Here is a 25274-nt window from a genome sequence, read left to right as displayed (position 1 = left end):
TCAGTAAATTGTTCGTGAGGGCTTACTATTTTTGGTCTCAGATGCCTAGGCAGATCAGGTTTGCTGATGTGCTGACAACCAACCTATTTCTTCTGCTTGGAAGGTGTCATCCTGTTTGTTTGGCTGATTCCTTATCTTTCAAGTCTCTGGTTAAATTTTATCTATGGGAGAGACCTCAGCACACATCCCTCTCACTATTACTTTTGATTTATAGTTACAACTCTAAGCAGTTAACCATATAAACACTTAACATCTGAATCTCCTCACTCTTCCCACATTACAGTTCTTTTAATAAAGATGCTATACTTACCTCCAGGGCAGAAAATTTTATAGGAGGTCATTACTTCAATAAAGTAACACATTTATGTTAACTGTATAAATTCTAGCAAAAACTGATCAAGGGCCCGAATCATGTTTTTTCTCCTTCCTCCTTTCAAATATCTTTCTCTTTTCCCAACTCTAACCTCTTGGGCAGAATTCAGAAGTTTACAAATATTTATTTTTCCATCCTTGTCACCTTTCCAGATAAAATTTCTTTCAAATTTTCATTAAATCATGAGTGCTAGGTTTTACTGTCCTTTCATAGCTTTAGCATGAAAACAACTCTGTATACCTTGCCATTTTTAGTCTGTATACTTGCTCCTTTTAAAACAGTGCAATAAGGCAAGTAAAAATAAGCAGCAGTGACCTGTGAGAGTTATGGTTCTCCTGCAGGACTGTCTGTTCCCAAGGATCACTGTTTAACATTCCTTTTCCCTGCTGTTTTTAGTCTAGATACAGTGTGGCAAGTTGGCCTACTTGTAGATTTGTCTGTGATACTTTTATTAAACACCCACTGATATGAGACATCTTCCTCAAGCACATATTCCTCTTTCCATCAAATTTGATAATACATGATTAGTACTCCAAAAAGTTTTCTGGGCATGTTATTTGGTTCTTGGGGATTCTTTTATTTAAAAAGCTTTTATAACCCCTTGCTGTTTAATTCTTGGAGAAGTTAGGGCCCAATAATTGTGTCATTATTTTTGTGACAGTAGGCTTTTCTTTCAAACTCTATATGACTTCTTGTGAATTCTTTAGAAACCTGTGTGTTCCTTAAAAAAGAGTGAATGACACTTTTACTGTTTTCTTGACCTATCTCCTTACTAGAATGGGCACCCTAGTGAGGATGATTTCTTCACAAGCAATTTAAAATAGATTGTACTACTTTTATCCTGCTGTTTAACAGAATGCAGATTTTTCCTCCTTGGAAATAATGTAGGTTACTGACATTTCAGACCCAAAAATGAAACATAAATTATTATGTCAGTAACTAATTTTACCTATGTTTTTAAAGTTTATTTTTGGTCTTCAATATCTGTAGAAGTTCTGAGATTGGGGATATTTAAATAGAAGCTGTTTTAGACTGGTGAAAACTATCCAAGTCTGAGTACATTGTTATCAGCATCAATAAGAGATGAAGTGATATAGGTTATGGGCAAATTAGAATAGTTGCTTAGAATTTTAATAGTGCTTTATAGTTTTATAAATCTATACAATTTAAAAATATTTTCCACTTAATTATTCACAATTATTAAGTATTTCATTAAGCCCCTAAAAAGAAAAGTCTTTTTAGTCCTAAGAACCAAAAGAAATTGTGTGGCTAGATTATTTTGAAGTATGAGGGAGATTATTTGAAGAAGGCAGAGACTGATCATTTTGTAGTTGTCACAGCTGTTTCTAGACTTTACCTATTGCCTATAGTTCAGCTAAGAGCAGACTTTGCCATTTTTAAACTCTGTTCAATTGCAAAGGAGCAAGTATACAATCAGTTGTATTTTGTGTTTGGTCTAATAAGTCTTGTACTAGCTAGTCTCTAACTAGCTGTCAATGAAGCATGCCTTCTGATACTCATACTCTTCCACAGTCAATCTTATTTAGCCTTGAGACTTATTTTCACTGATATAGTACTGCAAAAATGATGCTGTGCTGCTCTAGGTAAGACACCTAGGCAGCTTTTGTTTTTGCACTTCTTGAGGACACCTAGGTACTACACTATTCTTTTGTGGTAACCATGTTGAAAAACCACTGAAGATGGAACACCACCGAGAAAGAACAAATAGGGAAGGAGTGTGGCCCCACCACCCTCATATCCCAGCTAAGCCCACCCTTTTCAATATCAAGGTATCAGACAGGTGAGTGCAGCCATCTTGGATGCTCCAACCCCAGCCACCAAATTACTGCTCTCCTGAGCAATTGTAAATAAGATCAAGAGGCTCTCTCATTTTGTAATTTCTCATGACTTATGGAGAAATACAAAATGAATGCTATTATAAGTCACTAACTTTTGGGGTGGTTTGTTCTTTAGTAATAGATATACATAACAGGTGGCTAGAAGAAGTTCTGGGTAGTAACTGTGCAGTTCTCTAGAAATTATAAAACTAATTTAAATAGAGAAATATCTAGTATTTCTGCTCCTAATCTCAAAATCGAATGCAGGAAATACATACGTAAGCAATCATCATAGAGTAAATAGTACCTATGATTTTGTACTTACTTGAGCTCTCAACACTGTTTTAACCTACTGAGTATATAGATTTTCCTTTTTTTTTTTTTTAATTGGTTATTCTGTATTTGGGGTAAAAATGGGAGTTCATAACCCACTTGAATCGAATGTATGAAATATGATATGTCAAGAATTTTGTAATGTTTTGTATAGATTTTCCTTATTCTTTCTAATTTTAGCATTTTGTAGTGTGTGTGTATCATGGTTTACTTAACATTTCCCACTGTTAGTGGATATTTGCGTTCTTCCATCTGTGGTTTTTTTTTTTAAATGAGAACAAGGGCTGGGATTGTGGCTCAGCGGTAGGCGCTCGCCTAGCACGGGCGGGACCCAGGTTCGATTCTCAGCACCACATTAAAAAAAAAAAAAAAGGCATTGTGTTGTGTCCTTCTACAAAAAAAAAAAAAAGAACAAATGTGAATGTTTCCAGGATGATTTCAACTTGCCCTCCATAATGACTTTATCAGTTTTAGTGCTGCCATACTGATCAGACATTTCTGATTTGTCTGAGTATTTAAAAAAGGAGAGAAAAGGCCTCACTACATTTTCCACAACTAAACTTTATTGCCAGTTCTTTTCACATAATAAATTAGTGGGAGAATAACTATTGTATTATGAATATGGAACTAACTACTGTTCAACAAATGAGAGAAATTAGTTGAACTAAAGTTTCTTAGTAATAGTGCATGAATATAGAGAATGAGTGGCAAAGACTGATAGAAGGAAAATGGGCCTTTTTATTTTTATGTACTGGGACTTGAACCTAGGGGAGCTTTACTACCAGTTCTTTCTTAAATTTTTATTTATTTTTTAAAATTTTGATATAGGGTTTCCCTAAGTTGCTGAAACTGACCTAAAACTTCTGATCCGCCTGCCTCAGCCTCCTGAGTCACTGAGATTACAGGTGTGAATTGCTGTGCCCAACTGAAAATGGGCTTTGAAAACCTTGGATTTAAATTCTAGCTCTGCCACTTCGTAGTAGTAAATAACAAGCATTTGTAAACTAGGGTCAAAACTATCTTCTTAGAAGAGTGATTATAATAAGTGCCCAAAATTTGGATGTAAATGTTATTTTTTCCTTCTTTCTTTATTATATAAACTCATTTTACTGATTTATACTATTAACTTTGTTCTTACAAGGAAAGGATGTAATGTTGCCTTTTATAAATTTATTTATCTTGAAAACCAGTTTGGAACATGTTGCCAAGTGAGTAAGAATATAAACCTTTAATGAACTACAAGGAATAGTCATTATGGATGCTATTGTCATGACTACCTGTCATGTTTTATATACATTATCTCACTTAAATTTGGAGAATAGGAATAGAATATAATACTTTCAACTTATTGTTGCAGGTTCAAAATGATAGAGTTTGAAAATGGAGTGTTATGTTTGGAACCCAGGTATCTGGCTCGCAGTCTAGTACTCTTTCTTTTAGTACACATTGCCTGATCTTCTTTGATTCCCTCATTGTCCATTTCTTGGGCTCTTTCATATTGCTAGCATATTTATCCTAATGCTCTACCATTAATTACTCAACAACATATTTACTCCCTGCTTTGTGACAGTAATTAGCCTAAGCACTTATTGATACCTTTTTATGCATTTTCATTCAGAGACTACCTTAGATAAATTTTTTTTGAGTTTATTTGTAAAAATGCTGTTGATATTATTTATGTGTTAAAATGAACCTCAGTGGGGCTGGGGTTGTAGCTCAGTGGTTGAACACTTGCCTAGCATGTGTGAGGCACTGGGTTCAATTCTCAGCACCACATAGAAACAAATAAATAAATAAAAATAAAGGTCCATCAACAACTGAAAAAAATATTTTAAAAAAATGAACTTCATACTTTTTGTGTGCAGTTACTGTTTTCATTTCCAAAATAGTATAACCTTGTAATTGTGGTGAGAGTGTAGGAAGATAATGAATATTGATGCTGAAAATTTTAGTTCTGTTAGAGAGACAATAATTGGTGGTAGTGTTGTCCTTATAAGAATATTGTCATGACATGGCCAATGAAGAGGAAGATAACAGATATAGATAACCTATTATATAAAACTTTGATATCCAGTTGTGCTTTATGCTATGAATTTGTTTAGAAAGAAAGGATTTGATACATTAAATGAAGCTGGGGTTTCTAATACAAAGCTAGTTCTAATACAAAAACTAATTCTAATTTGAGGCTCTTGGAACTTATTGTGAATTCTCTGTGGATTTGAATAGTTGATATATTGTTATATAATTTATGAAACTAAGGGTAGATTGGTATGTAAGATCTCATTGTACTCTACCAACAGCAACTCTAGGTATTTAAAATATTTTCACATTGTTTCCTAAAATAAAAACATGCATGTATATGTATGTGCCTAAAGTTTTAATTTATACATGCTAGAGAAATATGTATCTGTGACTGCCATTTTTATAATGTTTGCTAGATTAAAAGTGTGGACAAAAGAAAAAGTGGTTTACATACTCTTTCTTAGAGGATTTGTTATTATAATTCCTTCTCTTTATAATAGTAAAAATGGTAAAAATGTAAGAAATGTCTAAGCATTGCAAGATTGTGGATCTTTCATATTTTTTTATTTTAATGGCTTTTCTTTAAAATTTTTTTCATGCCGAGTTTCTTATCACAACGGTTACATAAGGATTCTGATGTGTGTAAGAACGTTTCATATGTGTAATTGATATTACAGGTTGAGTATCCCTGTTCTGAAATGCTTGAAACCAGAAGTATTTTGGATTTTGGAATTTTTCCATATACATGATGAGATACCTTATGAATGAGGCCCACATATAAACAGAAAATTCATTTATTTTTATATACACCTTTCTATATATAGACTGAAAATAATTCATTATTTGTAGTGCGCCTGTGTTTTGACTGTGACCCCACTTGAGGTTAGGTTTAGAATTTTCCACTTGTGTCATGTCGACACAAAGTTTTGGAGTTTGGAACATTACAGATCTGGATTTTCAGATTAGGGATGCTTAACCTATATCATTTTTTATTGTCCTTTCTTTAAAATCTATGTTAAGGTTTTCTCCATTATATTTTTTTCTGCAGCTCACCAAAGCTCATCGACAGGGACACATGGTGAAAGTAGATTGGCTGGACAGATTGACATTTAGAGAAATAGAAATGATAAATGAGGTGGGTTATATACATCTTTTTTATTTCAGAACATTATTTCTACATCAGTTTTTTGAGAAGAATTGTTTATAGTCAAGTATCTAACACATGTGGGGTTATTGGGCTTAAATGTTTATAGGTGTGAATTCTGTGTTAGTAGAAAACTTGGCATATTGCCTTTCTTAAATTCTAATATATGCTGAATCATGAAATAGTAATTTATATTGTAAATATATTAAATATCATATAAATTTAAATCTGTTGAGTTTTGCTGCCTCACTTGTGTGTTCTCTCTAATGGCAGCTCATGTTTAAGTTCAAGTCAATGTTGGATAAATCTTCCTTTCAGCCCACTGCTTATTTACTCATTTCCGTTACCACATATCATCTTAAGAAGTCTTCTCTCCAATTGATGTTATTGTTTCTCTTGTTTCTACATATAGGACTCTGCCCCCTTGATAAAGTTATGTGGTTTATGTTTTCCTTCACTTTGTTAATTGTGCCAGTTTTATGACATTATCTTTAAAAGATAACTTCAGTGAGAGTCTTTCTAAATGTTATTTAAGAAAGCTTTCCTTTTTTCTAGATTTGTTTTACAATACCAGATGCTTGGCCTGATTCTTTAGACAAAAATCTAGAGAATAAAAATAACAATTATATTAATCAAATTAGGAAAGAAGAATATCACTGTCTGGCTCATAATGACCACCATAGTCCACAAGTGACTTAATTTATATTCTCTGAACAGTTCTCAGCAGGTAGAAAGCTTTTAATTTTACAATGAACCATTGCTCTTTTTAAAAATGAATTTAGTGGTGATTAACATTTATGTTCATTTGGACTATTGGTTGTCTTTTCTAAATTTATTCATAATCTGTTCTCATGTACAGAAACGTTTACCTTTTCAATTTTTATAATTCTACATTCCAAAAGAAAGTACACCAAAATACTTACTGACTTTCTCTGTATTTCAGTTTCAGTGCATAGAGATGTAGAAAATATGGTGTTGCCCATACTTTCTCATCTTCTGCATCCCCTTTTTTTAAGAGAGACAATCATTACCATTACCACAATAGACTATGATGTGCTGAACGATTTACATAACCTCTTTAAACCTTTATGATTTTATGTATTTCATTTAAAGCCATTTATAAAGCTGGTTTAGAGAGGACTAATAACTCTTTTAGACTCCATTTTTTTTTTCACTTCATTGTCATACTGTTTGCCTATTTTTTTTTAATAAAGGGGACATATTGACATGAAGAATAAACTTTTTTTATGTTGAAATAAGGAGTAATTATTGCCCAGTGTTGATAAAATTACAAATGAAGGATTGGTAATATAGTCCAAGTTGGTAGAATGCTTGCCAGCATGTTGGAAGTCCTGGGTTTCATCCCCCAGCACCACCAAAAACCCGCCCCCCAAAACACTTTACAAATGACAAGTTGTCTTAAGACAATTTGTAAATTATGAAAAACTTCTAAAAGTTATACTTGGTAAGGTCAAATGGACTCCTTCTTAGTTATGTACTTTTATTTTTTCTTTTACCGGTTCTTAAAATTTATTAGTTCCTATACAGTTGGATTAGTCTCAGTTTAAGGGTGGATTGTTCTTTTTCCAACATTGTTAGAAATACAAAATACCTTTGCTTTTTAAATAAAACAGTTGTCATGTAGATATATACGGAATGTTTTCAAGACTTTATATTGTAAAATCTGAACTACTGAATAAATCAAAAAAGTTTTATTAAATTTGAGGAGGGAATTGTGAGTGAGTAATAGATACTACTGGGTAAAATAATAGTGATACATATAAAACAGTGCTATATAAAACAGGACATGCATATAATGAAGAAAAATTTGTTACATCTTAAATTGTACTTGATTTATACATTATTTTTGAATTGGGAAAAACAATGCATACTAATTTTTAAGAAAATGTTGAAAGTGATCATTTTTCATAAATTTGTTTTTTCAGAGTGAAAAACGAAGTTCTAATTTCATGTATTTGATGGTTGAATTTCGATGTGTCAAGTGTGATGATAAGGAGTATGGTATTGTTTATTATGAAAAGGTATTTTCCTTGGAACTGTTTGTGGTTTCTGAAGAAGGGGGAGGGGAAACATTAAAAAAATCACTGTTGTTCCTGCTGAGATGAATTATTTTGTTGCAGGATAGCAGCAGACAGCTGTCAGCAGCAGCTGTTTATGTATACACAAATCAAATCATATAGCTACAATAAGATTACAAAAGCCAATCATTCATGTAATGCAGTTCTGGGTTAAAAAATTCAATAAGTATGCAAGTGATTAAAAACTTTTTGATTAATTGTTCTACACATTTGCAAGTAGAACACTAAAAAAAAAAGGCTTTATTTAAAGTTATTATTCATTTGAAAAGTAAAAGGGGGAAATCATAGTTTTAAAGTCAAGGCAAGGTTTGTTGTTTGAATATATATGTAATATGTTGGAATTCTATATGTAGCCCTAAATGAGTGTACTTATAAAAGACTTTAAATGTGCATTTAGATATATAATATATGCAAAATTTAAAAACTCACATTGCCATTGGGCTGATTTAATAACAAATAACACAGTTATGGGTTTGCCATGGTCTGTTATGAAAAGGAAAATAGTTTTTTGTTTGACATGTATTAGGTACTTGAAAAATATGTACTCTGAAGAAGCTTCATTTAAATACTACAGAAATAATCAAATGTTTAGTTTGAAACCATTTAAACCAGGTATCTTTTATTATGTTGGAAATAGTAGACAAGTCACAGGAAATGAGAACTGACTTTTGATACATAGCATAATTAATATTTATTGTAGCATATAACCAAGTTTGCATAAAGTATCTTTGTTTATTTGAAGTGGCACTTTGAATTATACTTACATATTTGTTAATACTGTAACAAATGATTTTTAAATATATGTACTTTTTTTTTTTTTGGTACAGTGTATTGAGCCCAAGGAGGGCTTTTTTACTGAAATACATCCCTAGTCCTTTGCATTTTTTATTTGAGGGTGTTGCTGAGTTGCTTAGGGCCTCACTAAATTGCTGAGTATGCCCCTTAACTTGGCAATCCTCTCGCCTCATCTTCCCGACTTGCTGGGATTATAGGTGTGTGCCATAGTGTCTGGTGTGTGTGTGTGTGTGTGTGTGTCACACTTATTAAACTGTATATTGCTCTTTGAAATTTTTTCATAATAGAAGATTTGGGTTTATTTAGTTTTTGATTACTTTTATAGTTATTTTTCAAGTTAATATTTATGTCTTTCTTTTAGTTTGTATCCTTTTCACTTTGTTGCAGATTAGGAAAAGTTAACAGTTTTTGGTCTTTTAAAAATGATACTGCCTGGTAGAGAACAGAACATAGGAAGATAGATTATATAACACTGTTTAGTGATTTATTAGAAAAGTATGTCCAAAAAAAAAAAAAAAGGGGCTTTTTTGGTCACCAGTACATTTTAATAAAATTGTATTTTATATTTTATACTACATATAATATCATGAAAAGCAGTATTTTCTGCTTATATGGAGCTTACATTACAAAAACATGCTAATGGAGGGTGAAGGATCTTTTGAAAGACAGCTTTGATAATAGATGAAATAATAACAGAATAGAAATTAGAAGAATTTCAAGTATTTTTGAAAAGGTTCTTGACCCCTTTCTACTGCTTCCAGAAAATTGGTTGTAAATTAATGCCTGTCTGCCCATCCTGTCATATTTCCACTTAGTGTAAAGATTGCTGGGCCAGTGTATTGAATCTAATGGAAATAGACTTTCTTGTCACCTGTCTTTTGTGACAGATAGCCTTAGTGAAGATTACTTGTCACAGTTGGGCTGATTAATGTGTTTTCTGGTTTTGTGACTGAGAACAAGCCTGTTAAACAACAGCTGTGGGAATTTGTGGTTTTCTGTAAGACTCAATTACTGAACTAAAGTTAAGTCACAATAGTTCCCCTCTTGCAGTCTCTCCTGATTTTGTTGAATGTACCTAAAATTGAAAACTTACTAGCATTTGGAAATTGACAGAAAAGTTTGATGCTGGTATAGAATCATGAGGAAATGAATTCCAACCTTAATTAGTTTAGCCTTTTCCAGAATATTTGGCAGTGACATTTATTATGCTAAATTACCTCCATGCCTGAATAGGATAAAAATAAAAGCCAGCATTTTTCAAAAATAACACCAACAAAATGAGACAGCTTTATTTCTTAAGAATTGATTGATTGATTTTTATTATTTAAGTTTACATTGTGTTGTTCCTCTAAGGAGTAGTATTTCTGTATCTCTAGCTATGTATAAATTTGAGTAACATTAACCCTACACTTAAAATTCCATTCCTTTCAGTGAATCTCAGTTGTGATCCCTTGAAAAGTTAATAGCATTTATGTGGTTTTTGGAAATGGTGAAACACATCAGTTGTGCCACACTTTAATTGTGCTCTCTAATTTCATTTTTCCAAGTTTGAGTATTAGGATTTTTATTTTTGATGAACTGTCATAATAAATTCTTTAAAAAATAAAGCAATAAAAACATTTGCTAATTTTCATATCTCCATATCTCGGCAAATGTAATTTTTATTAGATTTTATTTTTTTCCAAAATATCAGTAACCAAAGATATGAAAATATATTTTCTAAGATAGGTGAAAAAAGAGAAGGATTACTATTACTATTGTAGTTATTGTTATTATTTTTGGTACCAGGGAATGAACCCATGGGCGCTTTATAACTGAGCCACATCCCCAGCCCTTTTTTTTTTTTTTTTTTAAATTGAGAGACAGGGTCTCCCTGAGTTGTTTAGGCTCTCATTCAGTTGCTGAGTGAGGCTGGTTTTGAATTTGAGATTCTCCTGCCTCAGCCTCCTGAGCCACTGGGATATAGGCATGCACCACTGGGCCTGGCAGGATAAGGATTTTTTTGTAGGAAAGAATGATGCTTATTGAATAGAATTAAAATATAGTATATAGCATTATGTTTTGCTTTTTATCATTTGACTAAAGTTCTTTTCTTTTTTCATTTCTTGCACTATAATCCAGGATGGTGATGAGTCATCTCCAATTTTAACAAGCTTTGAATTAGTGAAAGTTCCTGACCCTCAGATGTCTATGGTAATTCTGTTGTGTAATTTTTTAATGGAAGTACTTTTCTCCCTAATAATTATGACTTAGACCCATAAAGTGCATTTTTCTTTTGAAAAAGTAATATGTATCCACTTCAATTAGCTAGAAGTGATTTATAAGTCTACTTTAGCTACTAGGATCAGATATCAAATGGAAATTTCACAAGGTACACTGACATCTTAAAAACAAGGTCAGGATAATATAGAGTTAGGAATCCCTTTTAAAAGAGGTGGGGAATGTTGTTGTTAGAGTGGGAACTTATTAGAATAGGTATTTGAAAGATGGTCATTATACGGAAGAAAAATTTGTATAATTAGGATCTGACAGCTGCGATTAATGGATGAGCATCTTTGGAAGATAGACTTTGTTGTAAAATAAGGAAGATGGTTGTAGCAACTAGAACTACTGATATATAAAGAGCTCTAAAAAGTTGAAGAACAAATGATCAAAATCAGAAGTTAGGAAAAAGACATGAACAGACAATTCACACACCTGCAGTCAACTAATAAAATAAATGTATTAAGAAATCAAAGGAAATATAAAAACACACATATTTTCTTAAGCAATAATAATGTGGTTAAAACTAATGATGTTGACCATGAGTAAAACAGTCAACACCAGAAGTTTTAAGAAGCTGACATGGCATGTGCATATTATGACACTAGTAGAGCTTAAGTCATTCATAGTTTTCCACTCTTGAAATGGGTACATATTATTTAAAGATATATAAGGGACTAAAATTGTCCTAAAATAAAATGTTAAGTATTATAAAATGATTTTAAGTAAGCAACCATTTTATATTTCTGACTAGATAGCTATCGAGTTTTCTTTTTTTGTGAAGTTTACATTATCAGTATTTTAAAATAATTTATAGGAGAATTTAGTTGAGAGCAAACACCACAAGCTTGCCCGGAGTTTAAGAAGTGGACCTTCTGACCATGATCTCAAACCCAATGCTGCCACGAGAGATCAGCTAAATGTAAGACACTTATAAAATATGAATATAAAAATAGTTTGATGGGTATTTCAATGGCAACTGATGGTACATTAGTTTAACAATGACTTAGATACACATCTTTTCCATGTTGATCAGCCCTATATAATGTCAACACTCTTCATGTCTGCATTTAAACAAAATTATGTGGGGGCTTTTAGTAAATGTATTTACTCTAGAAATAGCTACAAATAGTTTTTACTTTCACAATGTAGCATTGTTAGAACATGGCTCTAAGACATTGCCTGAGAGACAAGATGATGTGTAAATGTGCATTGTTGTAGGTATTGAGTTGATAAGAGTTTGCTTTACTTTTTGTTCTTCCTTTTTTGTGATGGGGCATCATTTGTTTTGTTTTTAGTTGAAGTAAATGAACTTTGTAGTTATGTACTTACATATGAAGTATGACATTTTCATCTTCTTTTTCTCCTTACATCCTGGATAGATACCTATGGCAAATTTAAGTGTTGCTTGGCTGAATGTACCTTCTTGCTTGTATAGTGATTGAATTATTGAAATATTTAATAAATGAAAAATATTAAATGGAAATATATAGGAAGTACATATTTGACAAAGGAGTTCTTTTTCTGCTTTTTTATAGATTATTGTGAGTTATCCACCAACCAAACAACTTACATATGAAGAACAAGATCTTGTTTGGAAGTTTAGATATTATCTTACCAATCAAGAAAAAGTGAGTGTCTTGAATATTGTCAAAATTTTTTAGGAATGATCAAGATGAGGTAAAAGTGCAATCAAAATGCAGTTATTATCAACTTATAATTATTACAGAGAAATATATCTGATATTCCATTGGGGGAGAAAAATAAAGAGGTAGCACAGGGCATGTTTATGTTTGTTGATGCATAGACAATATCTGAATGGGTTTTGAAGTCAGAGAGTCTTGGATTCAGTTTCTGAAAACAACAACTTGTATATGTTAGAAAGAAGTAAATTACTTTTTGTTATTATTCTAGTGGAGACAGCTTTCTTTCACAGGTGAGATAATATAAATGAATAACCTACCAGAGCGCCTGGTATGTTCTTTGTGTAGAGTGAATATTATTGTTTTATATCTCATTGTTCTTACCTCTTTGAATTTGGACTAATAGGAAAATGTTTACACTATTAAAAGAACTATAGAATTCTGGAGTTGTGGCTAGAGGGAAAATAAGAACATAAATGAAAAGCTAGAAATTGAGTCAGTGAAGTGGCAAGCAGAATAGAGGTTCGGTGATTTGAGATGTTTGATTTCCATAGTGAAACCATGGAGTGGATAGTTTCTGGAGAAAGAAGTGATGAAGTCATTAGCCCTAAGTTTGAGTCTAGAGATTTGGTTTTGAATCTTCTTAGCATTACCAAGAAGTTTTTTTAATTTGGGCAAATTATTTCACCTTTTTAAGCTTTAGTTTCCTCATGTTAAATATGAGATTATTAATTGGTAGTATGAATTTTATGTCTCTTTTGGTTCTTAGTATAGTCTGTAATGCTTTATGATAAATGGCCAAGTATTAACTTTTGAAGTATAAAAATAATAACCAGCATTTATTTAAACAGCTACTGTATGCCAGGGATCTTTTAAATTCCATAATAACCCCACAATGTGCACAATGCTGACACTGTTCTACAGATGAAGAAACTTGTTCTTTAGAGAGATTGAGGAATGTTTGAAGAATCACAAAGCTTATACATGGTGCCTCTGGATATGCTTGATGAGATAGAAGAGAAGTGAGTTAGTGAAGACAAGAAAGGAGAATTTGTAGAGAAAACGTTTCCAACATTATGTGGAAGATTTCCTTAGCAGGAATGCTGAAGAGCATTAGGAGCAGAGCAGAGAAGCTTTAGAAAAAATAATATCTGTCAGGAAGCTGTTACAGAATTATGTGAAGATGAATTAATATGTTTTACAGTCTCATGAGATGGTTTTTAGCTACTTTGTTTTAATTTATTTTTCTGAACTCATTTTCCTTTCTTTAGCTTCTGAAGTAAAGATAAAAATCTGGTTACAGCTGATCTTGACTCTTGATCTTTTCTTTTTATCATTTATTGATACCATGGGAAATTCTTTGTAGATGAATCATATTTATTCTCCTTTATATCCATAGTAAGAATGAGAGAGGAATTGGAGATTTACTATAGCTTTGAGTGTTCTTTTCTTCGTCACTGAAGGAAAGGAAATATTCATCAACGGAAACACAGGTTTCTGATTTCATTTTATAAAGATTAAGTTAGTATCATGATACTGTGTTAAATGAAGAGTAACCTTGGTCACAGAAATTGCGTCTTGAATGCAGCACAGTGTTGTCTAAAACACACAGCAAGATATTGAATTAAACCTGTTAGGATGTATAGGTTCAAGAAGCATAGAATAGATTTACAGAGCAGAACTTTCTTAGAAAAGCTTGCAAGAAAAATTGTTTGTTTAAACAAGTAGTCACTTCCCACTGAAATTCAATTACTTCTAGATATGTGCAAAAGAAATAAAGTGCTCAAGTGATATAAAGTGTGTGACAAGTTTCATTTAACTAGTTGATTTCAAGTTTTTGAAAGGTGGTGATGAAACTTCAATTCTCAGGACATATTACAGGATTCTTAATGATGCCCAGAGTAGAGTGAAAGATATTTTTTAATTTTGGGGAAGAACTTTTGAGTAAACCAAATGTATATTGGCCTTGAAGTGACCAGAGGAATTATTTACACAGCCACATTTGTATCCTTGTAATAATTTAAAATGGGTTTTGTAGAAAACAAATAGCCCCACAAACCACTCCTTAGTTCATTTACACAAAGACATTCTTTTAATGTTAGGTTCTCAGAAATTGTGATTTAGCATTTGGGCTCAGCAGCTAAAGAGCTTTCCTAGAGAAAAGGCAGTGCTCAGAAAAGAAATTGGAGAAAATTGGTTCTTACAAGGTTTTTCTTTTTTTTTTAAACTAAATTTGGTCTTTCTACCTATTTTTTTCTATATGGCTTGTCTTGAATATTCTGGATAAAATCCTCTACTCTGGACATGATGTTGTCCATAAAGTTTACATTAATAAATTGATCTAATAAAATTATTTCCAGTTGTAGTCCACAATAGATAGGAAGTGACTTATTTTTTTTGTAGACCCCAAAATGTAAATGTTGTGATTTTTTTTTAAAGCTATCTTTCATAGTAGCTTTTCTTTAAAAAGTGTTGGTTGAAAATAATTGTCATATTAACTTCATGATCTTGATTATGCCTTGGAGAAGAAGCTATTGGAAGAGTCACATATAGTGAAGATAATGGTGATGCACTTGCTTGTTCTTAGGAGGCTTCTTCTGAAACAGTGACTATAGGACAGTAATCATATCTGTGTCTATTAATAAGAAGTTGATGCAGAATCATAGCTGAAGTTCAACAAGCATTTATTCACTTTTTGCCTAGCATTGTACAAGGCTCTAGGTATTATGTCCACATATTATATAAATGAAATTTGTTTTAGGCAAAGGATGTTTTCACATTAATATGGAGAAGTATGGGGATAGTAATTAAGGGTGACTCTTTTAGTAAAAATGAAGGTGATTGTTGTAATGGAAATGTTAAATGTAGCAGGATCGTTATGGTGTGGTGTGAGGAAAAATTGTGCTTAAATTTGAACATACTCTGATGACATTATTTACTTGGTGATCATTTTTTCATGGAGAAGCTAACAATGAGTAAGGCAGTCTGTTCAGAAAACAATAGTTAGTATGAAAGGTTATTTAAAGAAAAGAAGGCACCAGATTGTTTTGGTTCTTGAGTTTAGCCCTTGGGAATTGGATTTTATAGCCAACACGAAACTACTAAAGTCTTAAGTGATATTTTAGGAAGATGAATTTAAGCACTTTGGAGTGAAGCCGACAAGTTATTAAAAAGACATAATTAGGGCTGGGGATATAGCTCAGTTGGTAGAGTGCTTGCCTTGCATGCACAAGGCCCTGGGTTCAATCCTCAGCACCATTAAGAAAGAAAGAAAGAAAGAAAGAATTAAGAGGCTCATGTACTGATTTATAGAGCAATGGTGAAGGGCAAGGGAGTGGGACGAAAATGTACAACAAAGTTGACTTGGAGACAAGTTGCAGAGGTTAGGCCCAAGTATCAGAAATAAGGAAATAGGGTATGTGGAAAGACAGATGAGGATATGTTTTCAGTTTTGAATATTTTGAATTGGAAATATTGGAAGAAGAACAAAGTAGAAACTTCTAATAATTGAGTTGGGTAGCAGTTAAACCTAAAAAAAAAAATATATATATATATATATATATATATATATATATATAGTAAATATAGTATTTTTGGCATTGATGTAATTGTGATTCTGGTAGTAGGAGATAATAGGTAATTCTAAGATCCAGAGGAGAGATTATCAGAATTATTAATATGAAATATTATAATAAATGCAGTAAAATGAACATTTGATACTAGACTTAACATACAAAATAGAATAACAATAAGTGAAAATAAAATGATGAACATTTTTCAAAGTATTTATTATATGGAAGCCACTGTTCTAAATGTTTTACTTTCATTAACTTATTTAATCTTCATCATAATCTAATGAGATAGGTTCCTTAAAAGTTAAATTATGTGATTCAGCTAATATACTGACATATTCAGGAATTAGGATTTGAACCCAGACACCCCGGCTCAAATAAAATTGCATTTAAATCCTGTATCTTTACATAGATGAATAAAGCATTTTTGAAAGAGCAGGCCTAGGATAAATTTTCATCATTATTCTTGTCTTCAAATTATTATTCTTTCTTATTTTTCTTGTTCCCTTCTTCATTTCCTTACCTCTTGGTTTATTGTTTGTAACAGTTATCATTATAAAGTTATGATTTTTTTTGTACAGTGTGGTTAATTCCTTGGCAGCAGTGTGCACTAAATTTTATTAATAAATATATAAACTGGAAAAAATCTAGGAATTAGATTGTTTTAGTTGTTGAATCAAGTTCATTGGCATGTTGTAAGATAAATGCCTACCTACTCATTCCTATTAAGACTGTTGATATACTACGAAATGGAAAAGCTTGTGGAAAAAAAAAAAAAAGCTTGTGAAAACTTCAGTGCTGCCTATCTAAAGAAGTAAGCTTCCAAAAAGATGCTGCAGTCTGTTGAATCAGACTATCTCTTGCTGCATTTGTACTTATCCATTTTGATGCTTTTTTTTTTTTTTTTTGAGATTTTGTTGGATTGCATGTCGTTTTTTTTTCAAGTAGTTACTTCTCAGACATTTATTCTTGTTTCAGTCCCTATGGGTGGGAATGTAGGAAAGCCAGTGATCATAGCCAAGGGAGATGATTGAGAGTGAGACTAGTGGTGGGAGTGTCTACCTTGCTTGTTTGCTGTATTTTGTGACACACTGTTGATACTGCCTCACAAACCTTGATTTTTCTTAACCCACGCAATAGGATGCTATTTCTAATTTTAAAATCTTTTCTGATTTTAGGCTTTGACAAAATTCTTGAAATGTGTTAATTGGGATCTACCTCAGGAGGCCAAACAGGCATTGGAACTTCTGGGAAAATGGAAGCCAATGGATGTAGAAGATTCCTTGGAACTGTTGTCTTCTCATTACACCAATCCTACAGTGAGGCGTTATGCTGTGGCCCGGCTCCGACAGGCTGATGATGAGGTGTGTTATTATTCATTACTTCTGTCTTGACTAGGTACATTTTCAACTAGAGCCTAAGTATAGACTATATATGTGTGTATATATATATGTGTGTGGGGGTGGGGCATAGTGTAAGCACTTGTGAGCACATGCACAGAGATTTTTTAGAAGGGTAGAGGATATACTGGGTGTATTTTCAGAAGTAAAATTAAAATATTCCTCCAAGGACTCCTCTGTGAAATGAAAATTTACTTCCTGATCTGTTATGTGATAGGACAATCTCTCCCAAGGCACCTACCTGGCAGCAGAGCTTGTATTGCTCTGTCTGGAAAAAGGAATTCTAATGAAAAATGGTTTAATGTAGCACCGGCTAGGGAATAATTCAGATCCCCTCTATCAGTCAGTATACAACAAGCCACATTTAATTGTGGCCTTGAAAAGCTTTGGGGCCTTTAAAGCACAAAGATGCATGGTCATCTTAACTCTCCTTCAACTCCTCCTTTAAACTTTAAGCTGCTTACAGTTATGTGTACATGTGAATATTTATACACATGTGAGGCCATTAGGAAGGAAGAAACACTAGTTAACACAGAGCATTGCTGGAGTTTGAGTGTTAGCAATTCCCAATTCCCCAGTTTGTTTATTTATTTATTTATTGTTGGTACTGGGGATTGAATTTAGGGGCACTTAACCACTGGGCCACATCCCTAGCCCTATTTTGTATTTTTATTAGCGACAGGGTCTCACTGAATTGCTTAGCGCCTCGCTGTTGCTGAGGCTGACTTTGAACTCAGGATCCTTGTCTAAGCCTCCTGAGATGCTGGGATTACAAGTGTGTGCCACCGTGCTCCGCCTGACTGCAATTTCTAGTGAAGTAAACTAGTCCATCAGATTTTCTTTTTATAGGGTGAATGCACCCTGAAACGTAACCTAATAATTTATGATAAGGCTTATGGGGCATGAAATAACTCCTCTGAAGTCTCAAAAGAAAAAAAATGTGTGTGTGTGTGTGTGTGTGTGTATGAATGCTGATCACATGGAACAACTATTGTCAATGATCTCTAGAAAAACAAAAATAGTGAAATCATTTTGAATTAGTAATGGCTTCTGAATTTCAAGAAGCAAATGAACCATTATTAAAATCTAATTCTATGTAGGTATTTAATTAAAGTAAATTTCAAACAATAAAATAAATAATATAGTGAACCCTCCCATATAATTCATCCTTCTTTACCAGTTGTGATCTATAGAGCCACTTATTTTGTGATGCCCTCTTACTTCTGACCAATTGACTACAAATTAGGGGTTCTTGGGATCCCCTCTTGGGTTGGATATTTTATTATCCCGACTTGTAAAAATCAGGGAAATATTACTTCCTTTTGCTTATTTATTACTAAGGATGCTTTAAAGGGTACAAATGAGCAGACAGATGAAGGATACAAATGACCAGACATTGTGGGAAGACCTGAGCACAGGAACTTTAGTTCCCAAGTGGTTGGGATACCCCATCCTCCTGCTATCTAGACACATTCTTGTTCACCAATCTGGAAGCTTTTTAAATCCTGTTATTTTTAATTTTTATGGATCCATCATTATAAGGTATAATTGATGAAATCACTGGCCATTGGTGATTAAGTCATTAAGTCATTTTCCCCATATCCTAGAGGTTTCAACCTTCCAATCACATGGCCACTTTGGCAGGCTGCTACCATCTGCAGTGACTTTCCAAAAGTTACCTTATTAAAATTAACTCAGGTGTGGTTGAAAGGGGCCTGATAGTCTCCTTTCACCTGTGCGACTCTTTATTAGTTAGGAATTATTAGTTTTAAGGGATCTGACTAGGAACCAGAGATGTAGACCAAATATATTTCTTTGATATAACAGTGTCCAATGTAGTTTCTAATATATTTTTATTAATTATAATAATATGCATGTGTATTATCTGCACTGTCACTTAAAGATAATATAAATAGGATTATACTATTAAAAACTTTATTATTAAATGGAAAGTTTATCTTGGATGTTTTTTTATTATATATAATTCCCACCTATAAAGTGTGGAAGCATCGGTAAACAATTGTCTATGAAATGGTGAAGGATGTTTAATCTCTTAAAAAATATACTGTGTTCTGGATTTTATAGACAACTATTGTAGGGAATAAAAAAACAAAACAAAACATTTTTCCTCCTAGATTTTTGGCTAGAGATCTAGCCAAAAGAAAATTAACAAGATAAATCTGCAAATTTATTAAACAAGGTTTATATGACACGGGAACCTTCGTAATTAAATAAAAACCTGAGAAAACGATAAAACCTGAGCATTTTTATAGTAGGTTTAATGAAAGGGGGAAAGTCACAGAAAATGTTATAGAACAAAAGAAGGAAGAAAAGCCAAGAGTAGTAAATGGAGAAAGAAGAGCATGTTTATTGAGAGAGCTCTCTGCGTTGTGTCCCTTTGTCTTAAGATAAAAGTGCCTCCAGGTGTAGGAAGGGCTCTTTTCACCTTAGACAGTTCAGAAGAACACCAGAGAGTCATTTCTGCCCCTGCTTTTTCTCAAACTTAAAATATTTGGATTTGACTCAAATATTCAGTTGAAATATTTGAATGCTGAGGTGCTATATTTGATGTATTCTGAAACCTGTAGATCTACCTTATTCTTTTTGAACAATAGCATAATATTGCACTATGAGTTTATTTTATAATTTTAATTTAAACATTGAGCTTCTTCATGTAGGTAGGCAGGCAGTTATTTTCAGTCTTTTAATATAATTGTGTGTGTATGTATGAATTGTTTGCATTGGAATTATTGGTTCAAAAGATACAATTTTACCATCTTGCTGATAACCCTCTATAAGTCTTCTATTTTTGTGCCTGTATCGTACTTTTAAAACTACACCAGCTTTGTAGTACTTTAAATGTATGATTAGATATTCTTTCCTTCTCTTACTTTTTAAAAACTTTCTTTTTAGTTTTTGGATATTGCTTTCCATGAAATTTAGAATGGTTTTGTCATTTTCTTATACAATTTTACCAGTCTTGAGTTGAATTAGAAAAATATTTTATCTTAATGATATCAAATTCTCTTTTTTAGCTACATAAGATTTTTTTATTCATGCACATCAGGAATCATTTACAGTTATAAATGGCCTCATCCCTTTTTAATCTTTTATTTTGCTTCTCTTTAATTACATATGTGATATAATATTTGTTTTATTTTAGTCACTTAATCCATTTCTCTTAATGATTCTAAAAGACCAGGTGGGGTTCTCATATTTCTTAGATGTAGAACCATGCTATCCAAAAAATATCCTTTTTTCAAAAATATGTTATTTTTCTTTCATTGCATTAAATGTGCTAATAATAATGATGAATAAAAATAGTGATAGTGAATAATGAATTATAAAAGTGATAGCTGTTGGTCATTTTATGGGAATACTTTAATATTTTACTCTCTAATGTGTATTTCTTACTGGTTTTAGTCAAATACTCTTATTTATGTTGAGAAAATTTCTTTTTATCTGTGCTTATGAGTATGTTTAAATAAAAAATGGCTTTATTATCATTCTTTTGGCACTTGTTAATATGGCCTCTGACCTTTAAATTGTTAGATAGTCTATTTACTAAAAGGTTTTTTCTTTTTTTAAATTTCCTAAAGTTTTATGAAGCATATACTTGGAAAATAAATTTTTAACACCTTTTTAAATTTAATTTGATAATATTCAATTCTACTTTTAATAAGTCCTCTTACTGTTGTTTTGTTCATAGTGAAGTTCTGCATTAGAATTTAATGAGGAAGTAGCCTGGTGCGGTGGTGCATGCCTATAATCCCAGCACTCCAGAGGCTGAGGTGGGAAGATCCTGAGTTCAAAGCCAGTCTCAGCAACTTAGCGAGGCCCTAAGCAATTTGATTTGAGTAAAATCAAAGCAAAAATTAAAAAAAAAAAACAACAAAAATTAGGTTTCCATCTCAGGCAATTCAGTAAAAATTTCCCAGGAGTCATAACATTTTATCAAGGCAGAGATCACCATTTTTCTAAAGAACAAGTTAATTCTAATACTTCAGAGTGTGAATACAAAGCTTCACATCAAAATCACTCACTGTCTTCCCATTCCTTATTGAATATAGAGTAACTCTTCATATAGGCATTTTCAGTTAGTGACATGGGTTCTAATTTTGCCTTTATAACAGCTACATACCCATGCTCTTTTGGAAGTGAAATATTTTTTGTTTTTCCTATACTTTTGAATCTCCTTGCTTTTGCTTATATTGCTCTTTCTACTTGGAATATAAGCTTCAAACTATGAAAATTTTAAACTTCTATCAGTGTTGATCTCAGATGTCACTTGCTCATTAAATTATTATTATTATTATTTTTTAATTTTTTGTTTTTGTTGTTGGTAGTGGTACCAGGGATTGAATTCAGGAGTGCTTAACCACCACCTAGCCCTTTTTTATATTTTATTAGAAAAAGGGTCCCACTGAGGTGAGTAAAATCAAAGCAAAAAATAAAAAAAAATTATCCTTCATACTCGGAAGAATTTTATATTTTTCAAGATGTGATTATGTAACAAGAAAGTAGGCTTTATATTTAATGACATCAGTTCATTTTATTTTAATATTAATGAGAAAAGATTATGAAACAAATTCTTGGAAAATTTGAAAATTTGAAGTTGCTTATGTAGTAATTTTTATTTATTTATTTATTTATTTATTTTTAAAGAGAGAGATAATTTTTTTAATATTTATTTTTCAGTTTCTGTGGACACAACATCTTTATTTTTATGTGGTGCTAAGGATCAAACCCAGCGCCCCACGCATGTTAGGCAAGCACGTTACCACTTGAGTCACATCTCCAGCCCTGTAGTAATTTTTGAAATAGCATTTATCTGATCTGCTAGGAAAAAGAATCTTTCTTTACATTTCTTAGTTCACATAAACCATCTACAGTTTTGTTTTATTTTATGCTTTTCCGATGCTACTTACTGTGTGCCTAATCCTCTTCTGTAGCTTTCTTTTGTTAACTAATTTAATGCTCATGACTCTCTCTCCTGTTTTTATTATGTTCATTTTATAGCTAAGAATGCAGTGAGGCACCAAGAGGTTAATTATCCTAGTAACATACCAAAGGTGACACAGCTGAAAAATAGTAGATAAAAGAAAATGTTAGCTTGACATTTAGGAATAAATTTTGTCTCTAATTATTTTTTTCCTAATATTAGCTTTTTTTTTTTTTTTTTGGGTTTATTTTTCAGGATTTGTTGATGTACTTACTGCAGCTGGTTCAGGCTCTCAAATATGAAAATTTTGATGACATAAAGAATGGATTGGAACCTACCAAAAAGGATAGTCAGGGCTCAGTATCAGAGAATTTGTCGAATTCTGGAATAAATTCTGCAGAAATAGATAGGTATGGATATTCATGGAGGATGTGCTTTAAAATTTGATCATTTTCTCCCTGGTCAAGTTGTTGCCTTCTTTACTTTTTTCCCAGATGTACCAAACCCAAACTCTATTGCTTTTGTGGATTATGGCATATACATTCATTGAGCACAAATTACTGTTTTATAGAGCAGATTTTTGTAAGCTATTAAGTCAGAATACCTTAGTTAAAATCTCAATTCTGCCATTTAGCAAACTTGTTTAAGTTACATTTTTTTGTGGCCCCACTTTTCATAATAAAATTTAGTATAGCATTAGTAACTGATTATAAAAGGTTGTGTGAAGATTAAATGAATTAAGACATAAAGCATTTAAAAGATGGTCTAGCATATATGTTCAGTAAGTGTCAGCGACTATTACGATTCTTATTAAAATATGTTCATTTGAGCAGGTTAGTTGGCTCAAGTAGTTTAATGAAATGTATTTTTTAGTTAGTTGTTTTCATCTTTTTTGGTATATTAAACAGCATGTTATTTGGACTGAAAGTCAGCTATTAAAAATGGTAACAACTAAAAAGTCCCATCTGTGTACCTGACCCAGTGCCAAGTGTCAACTGTGTACCAGACCCAGTGTCACCTAAGTATGACAGTCTCTGAGGTTGATATTTATATCCTTAATTTAGAGATGAAGGATATAATGTTAAGTAAATTGCTCAGGCTTATGTCTTACAAATTGTCATTGACTCCCAAATTCTTCTGCTTTGCCACTTCTTTTTTATAAAATTTTAAAAATGTGAAATAAATGGGATATTCTGTTGAAATAAAAAAAGTGAGGTAGGAATGATATAAAATGTAAAGGTGAGGAAACTAATAATGAACAAACTAGATTTAGAATTCAGATTTCCTGAATCAGTTCAGTCATTTATTTTATTGTCCCAAGATTGGAAATCTGAATTTTTATTCATGTATTTGATACTGCTATGCTCTATCTTCTGTATGTACAAAGAGCTGGAAAACAGGAAAACACTAAATCTGTTTCCTATTACTGCTAAATATTTCTATAGTTTTAAGAGAAGAAACCCTTATGTTTATTCCCACTGTAGATTGGAGCTCTTCAGTCTCAAGTCATTCTTAACCTGCCTGATCTTTACTTATGCCACCTTTACTTGTGCCACCATGAAAGACAAACTAGTAAAGGTCTTTTCAAGATTTTATGAGAGGATGCAAACTGTAAACCAATATTTCCCAAATTGTGGTTGGCTAGGCACTTATTCTATGTGATTTTTAAGAAGATCAAAGTGGTAGGGATGATCTTGTGGTCAAATATGATTGGAGAAGGCAGGTTTAATGTTAAATGGTCTTAAACAAAAATACAACCAAGTCAAACAAATCAGAATATAACCCTGTAGTATTTACGAAAACCTCTGCAAACATGCAGACTTGCACATAAATCTCCAAGCTACTGTTACCCATAATCTTTGACCTTGGAGGTTTTTTCCCCTGGAATATAATGTGATTCTAGCGTTGCACAAAAGAAAACTTTAGGAAGTGATGCATTAACCAGGCACAATCAAAGTGAATTCTTAAAAAAAAAAAAAGTGTTTTATCTTAGAGTATGTTTCAGTGATCTCTCCTAATTACTTTTTCAGCTCACAAATTATAACCAGCCCTCTTCCTCCAGTGTCTTCCCCTCCTCCTGCATCTAAAACAAAAGAAGTTTCGGATGGTGAAAATCTGGAGGTGAGTACAAAGCTTTTCAAGCTTGCTATAGGAGAGATCCTACCAAATAAACATCTTACGTTGGTCTTCAAAACCTTTATTTTGTTTAATCTAAGTATTATAACTTTGTTAAATAACTTAACTTTATGATACATGTTTATGACTTTTCCCCTCAGTATAATGTGCTGGATAATATTCAATTCATTTTATTGGTGCTTTGGGCATATAAATGGATTCATATGCAATGTGAAAATAAACTAGGCTTAAATATTTTATTAGGGAAACCGAATATTTATGGTTAATGCATTTATGAACAGGATTGCAATTGTCAGTGTGATTACATTGTAGAAATGTACAACTTTGGCACTAGGGATACTATACTGAGTGTCTGCTTTTAATTCTACAGGTAGGTGGACTCATTTTCGATGTAAAACAGTTCTCTTTCTTAGGCTAGTACTACTCTGAAAGGTTTATTTGGAAGTGCATTCTAAAAGCTGATCTAGAACATATTGTTAAATTTGTCCCCATAACTTTTAGGAAGCACTTATACTCCAGAAGTTGAAAACAAATACTGCATTAATATTTAACAATCTAAATATTAGAAAGTTCAGTTTGTTTCTTAATACGTGTGTGTGTATACACATATATATATAGGTTTCAGTCAGATTTTAAAAGCTAATGATTTAATAAATCATTTGTTTTAACTAGAGAGATTTGAATGTTACGTACAAAAATAACAGACCATATTTAA

At 32.2% G+C, this 25274-nt stretch overlaps 1 protein-coding gene across 1 annotated transcript in view; it reads left to right on the top strand.

Moving 5' to 3' along the window:
* Pik3c3 (phosphatidylinositol 3-kinase catalytic subunit type 3) overlaps nt 1-25274 on the top strand; it is a 121257-nt gene that overhangs the window by 26744 nt on the left and 69239 nt on the right. The window contains exons 5-12 of the mRNA XM_027935728.3: nt 5615-5701; nt 7657-7752; nt 10726-10797; nt 11684-11788; nt 12405-12497; nt 17260-17445; nt 22679-22833; nt 24454-24544. Of these exons, the coding sequence (XP_027791529.1) occupies nt 5615-5701; nt 7657-7752; nt 10726-10797; nt 11684-11788; nt 12405-12497; nt 17260-17445; nt 22679-22833; nt 24454-24544 (885 nt within the window). The remainder of the gene's footprint in view (nt 1-5614; nt 5702-7656; nt 7753-10725; nt 10798-11683; nt 11789-12404; nt 12498-17259; nt 17446-22678; nt 22834-24453; nt 24545-25274) is intronic.

This window comes from Marmota flaviventris, chromosome 16 (assembly GCF_047511675.1).
Source record: "Marmota flaviventris isolate mMarFla1 chromosome 16, mMarFla1.hap1, whole genome shotgun sequence".
NCBI lineage: Eukaryota > Metazoa > Chordata > Mammalia > Rodentia > Sciuridae > Marmota > Marmota flaviventris.
This window is presented reverse-complemented; position numbering and strand designations above follow the sequence as displayed.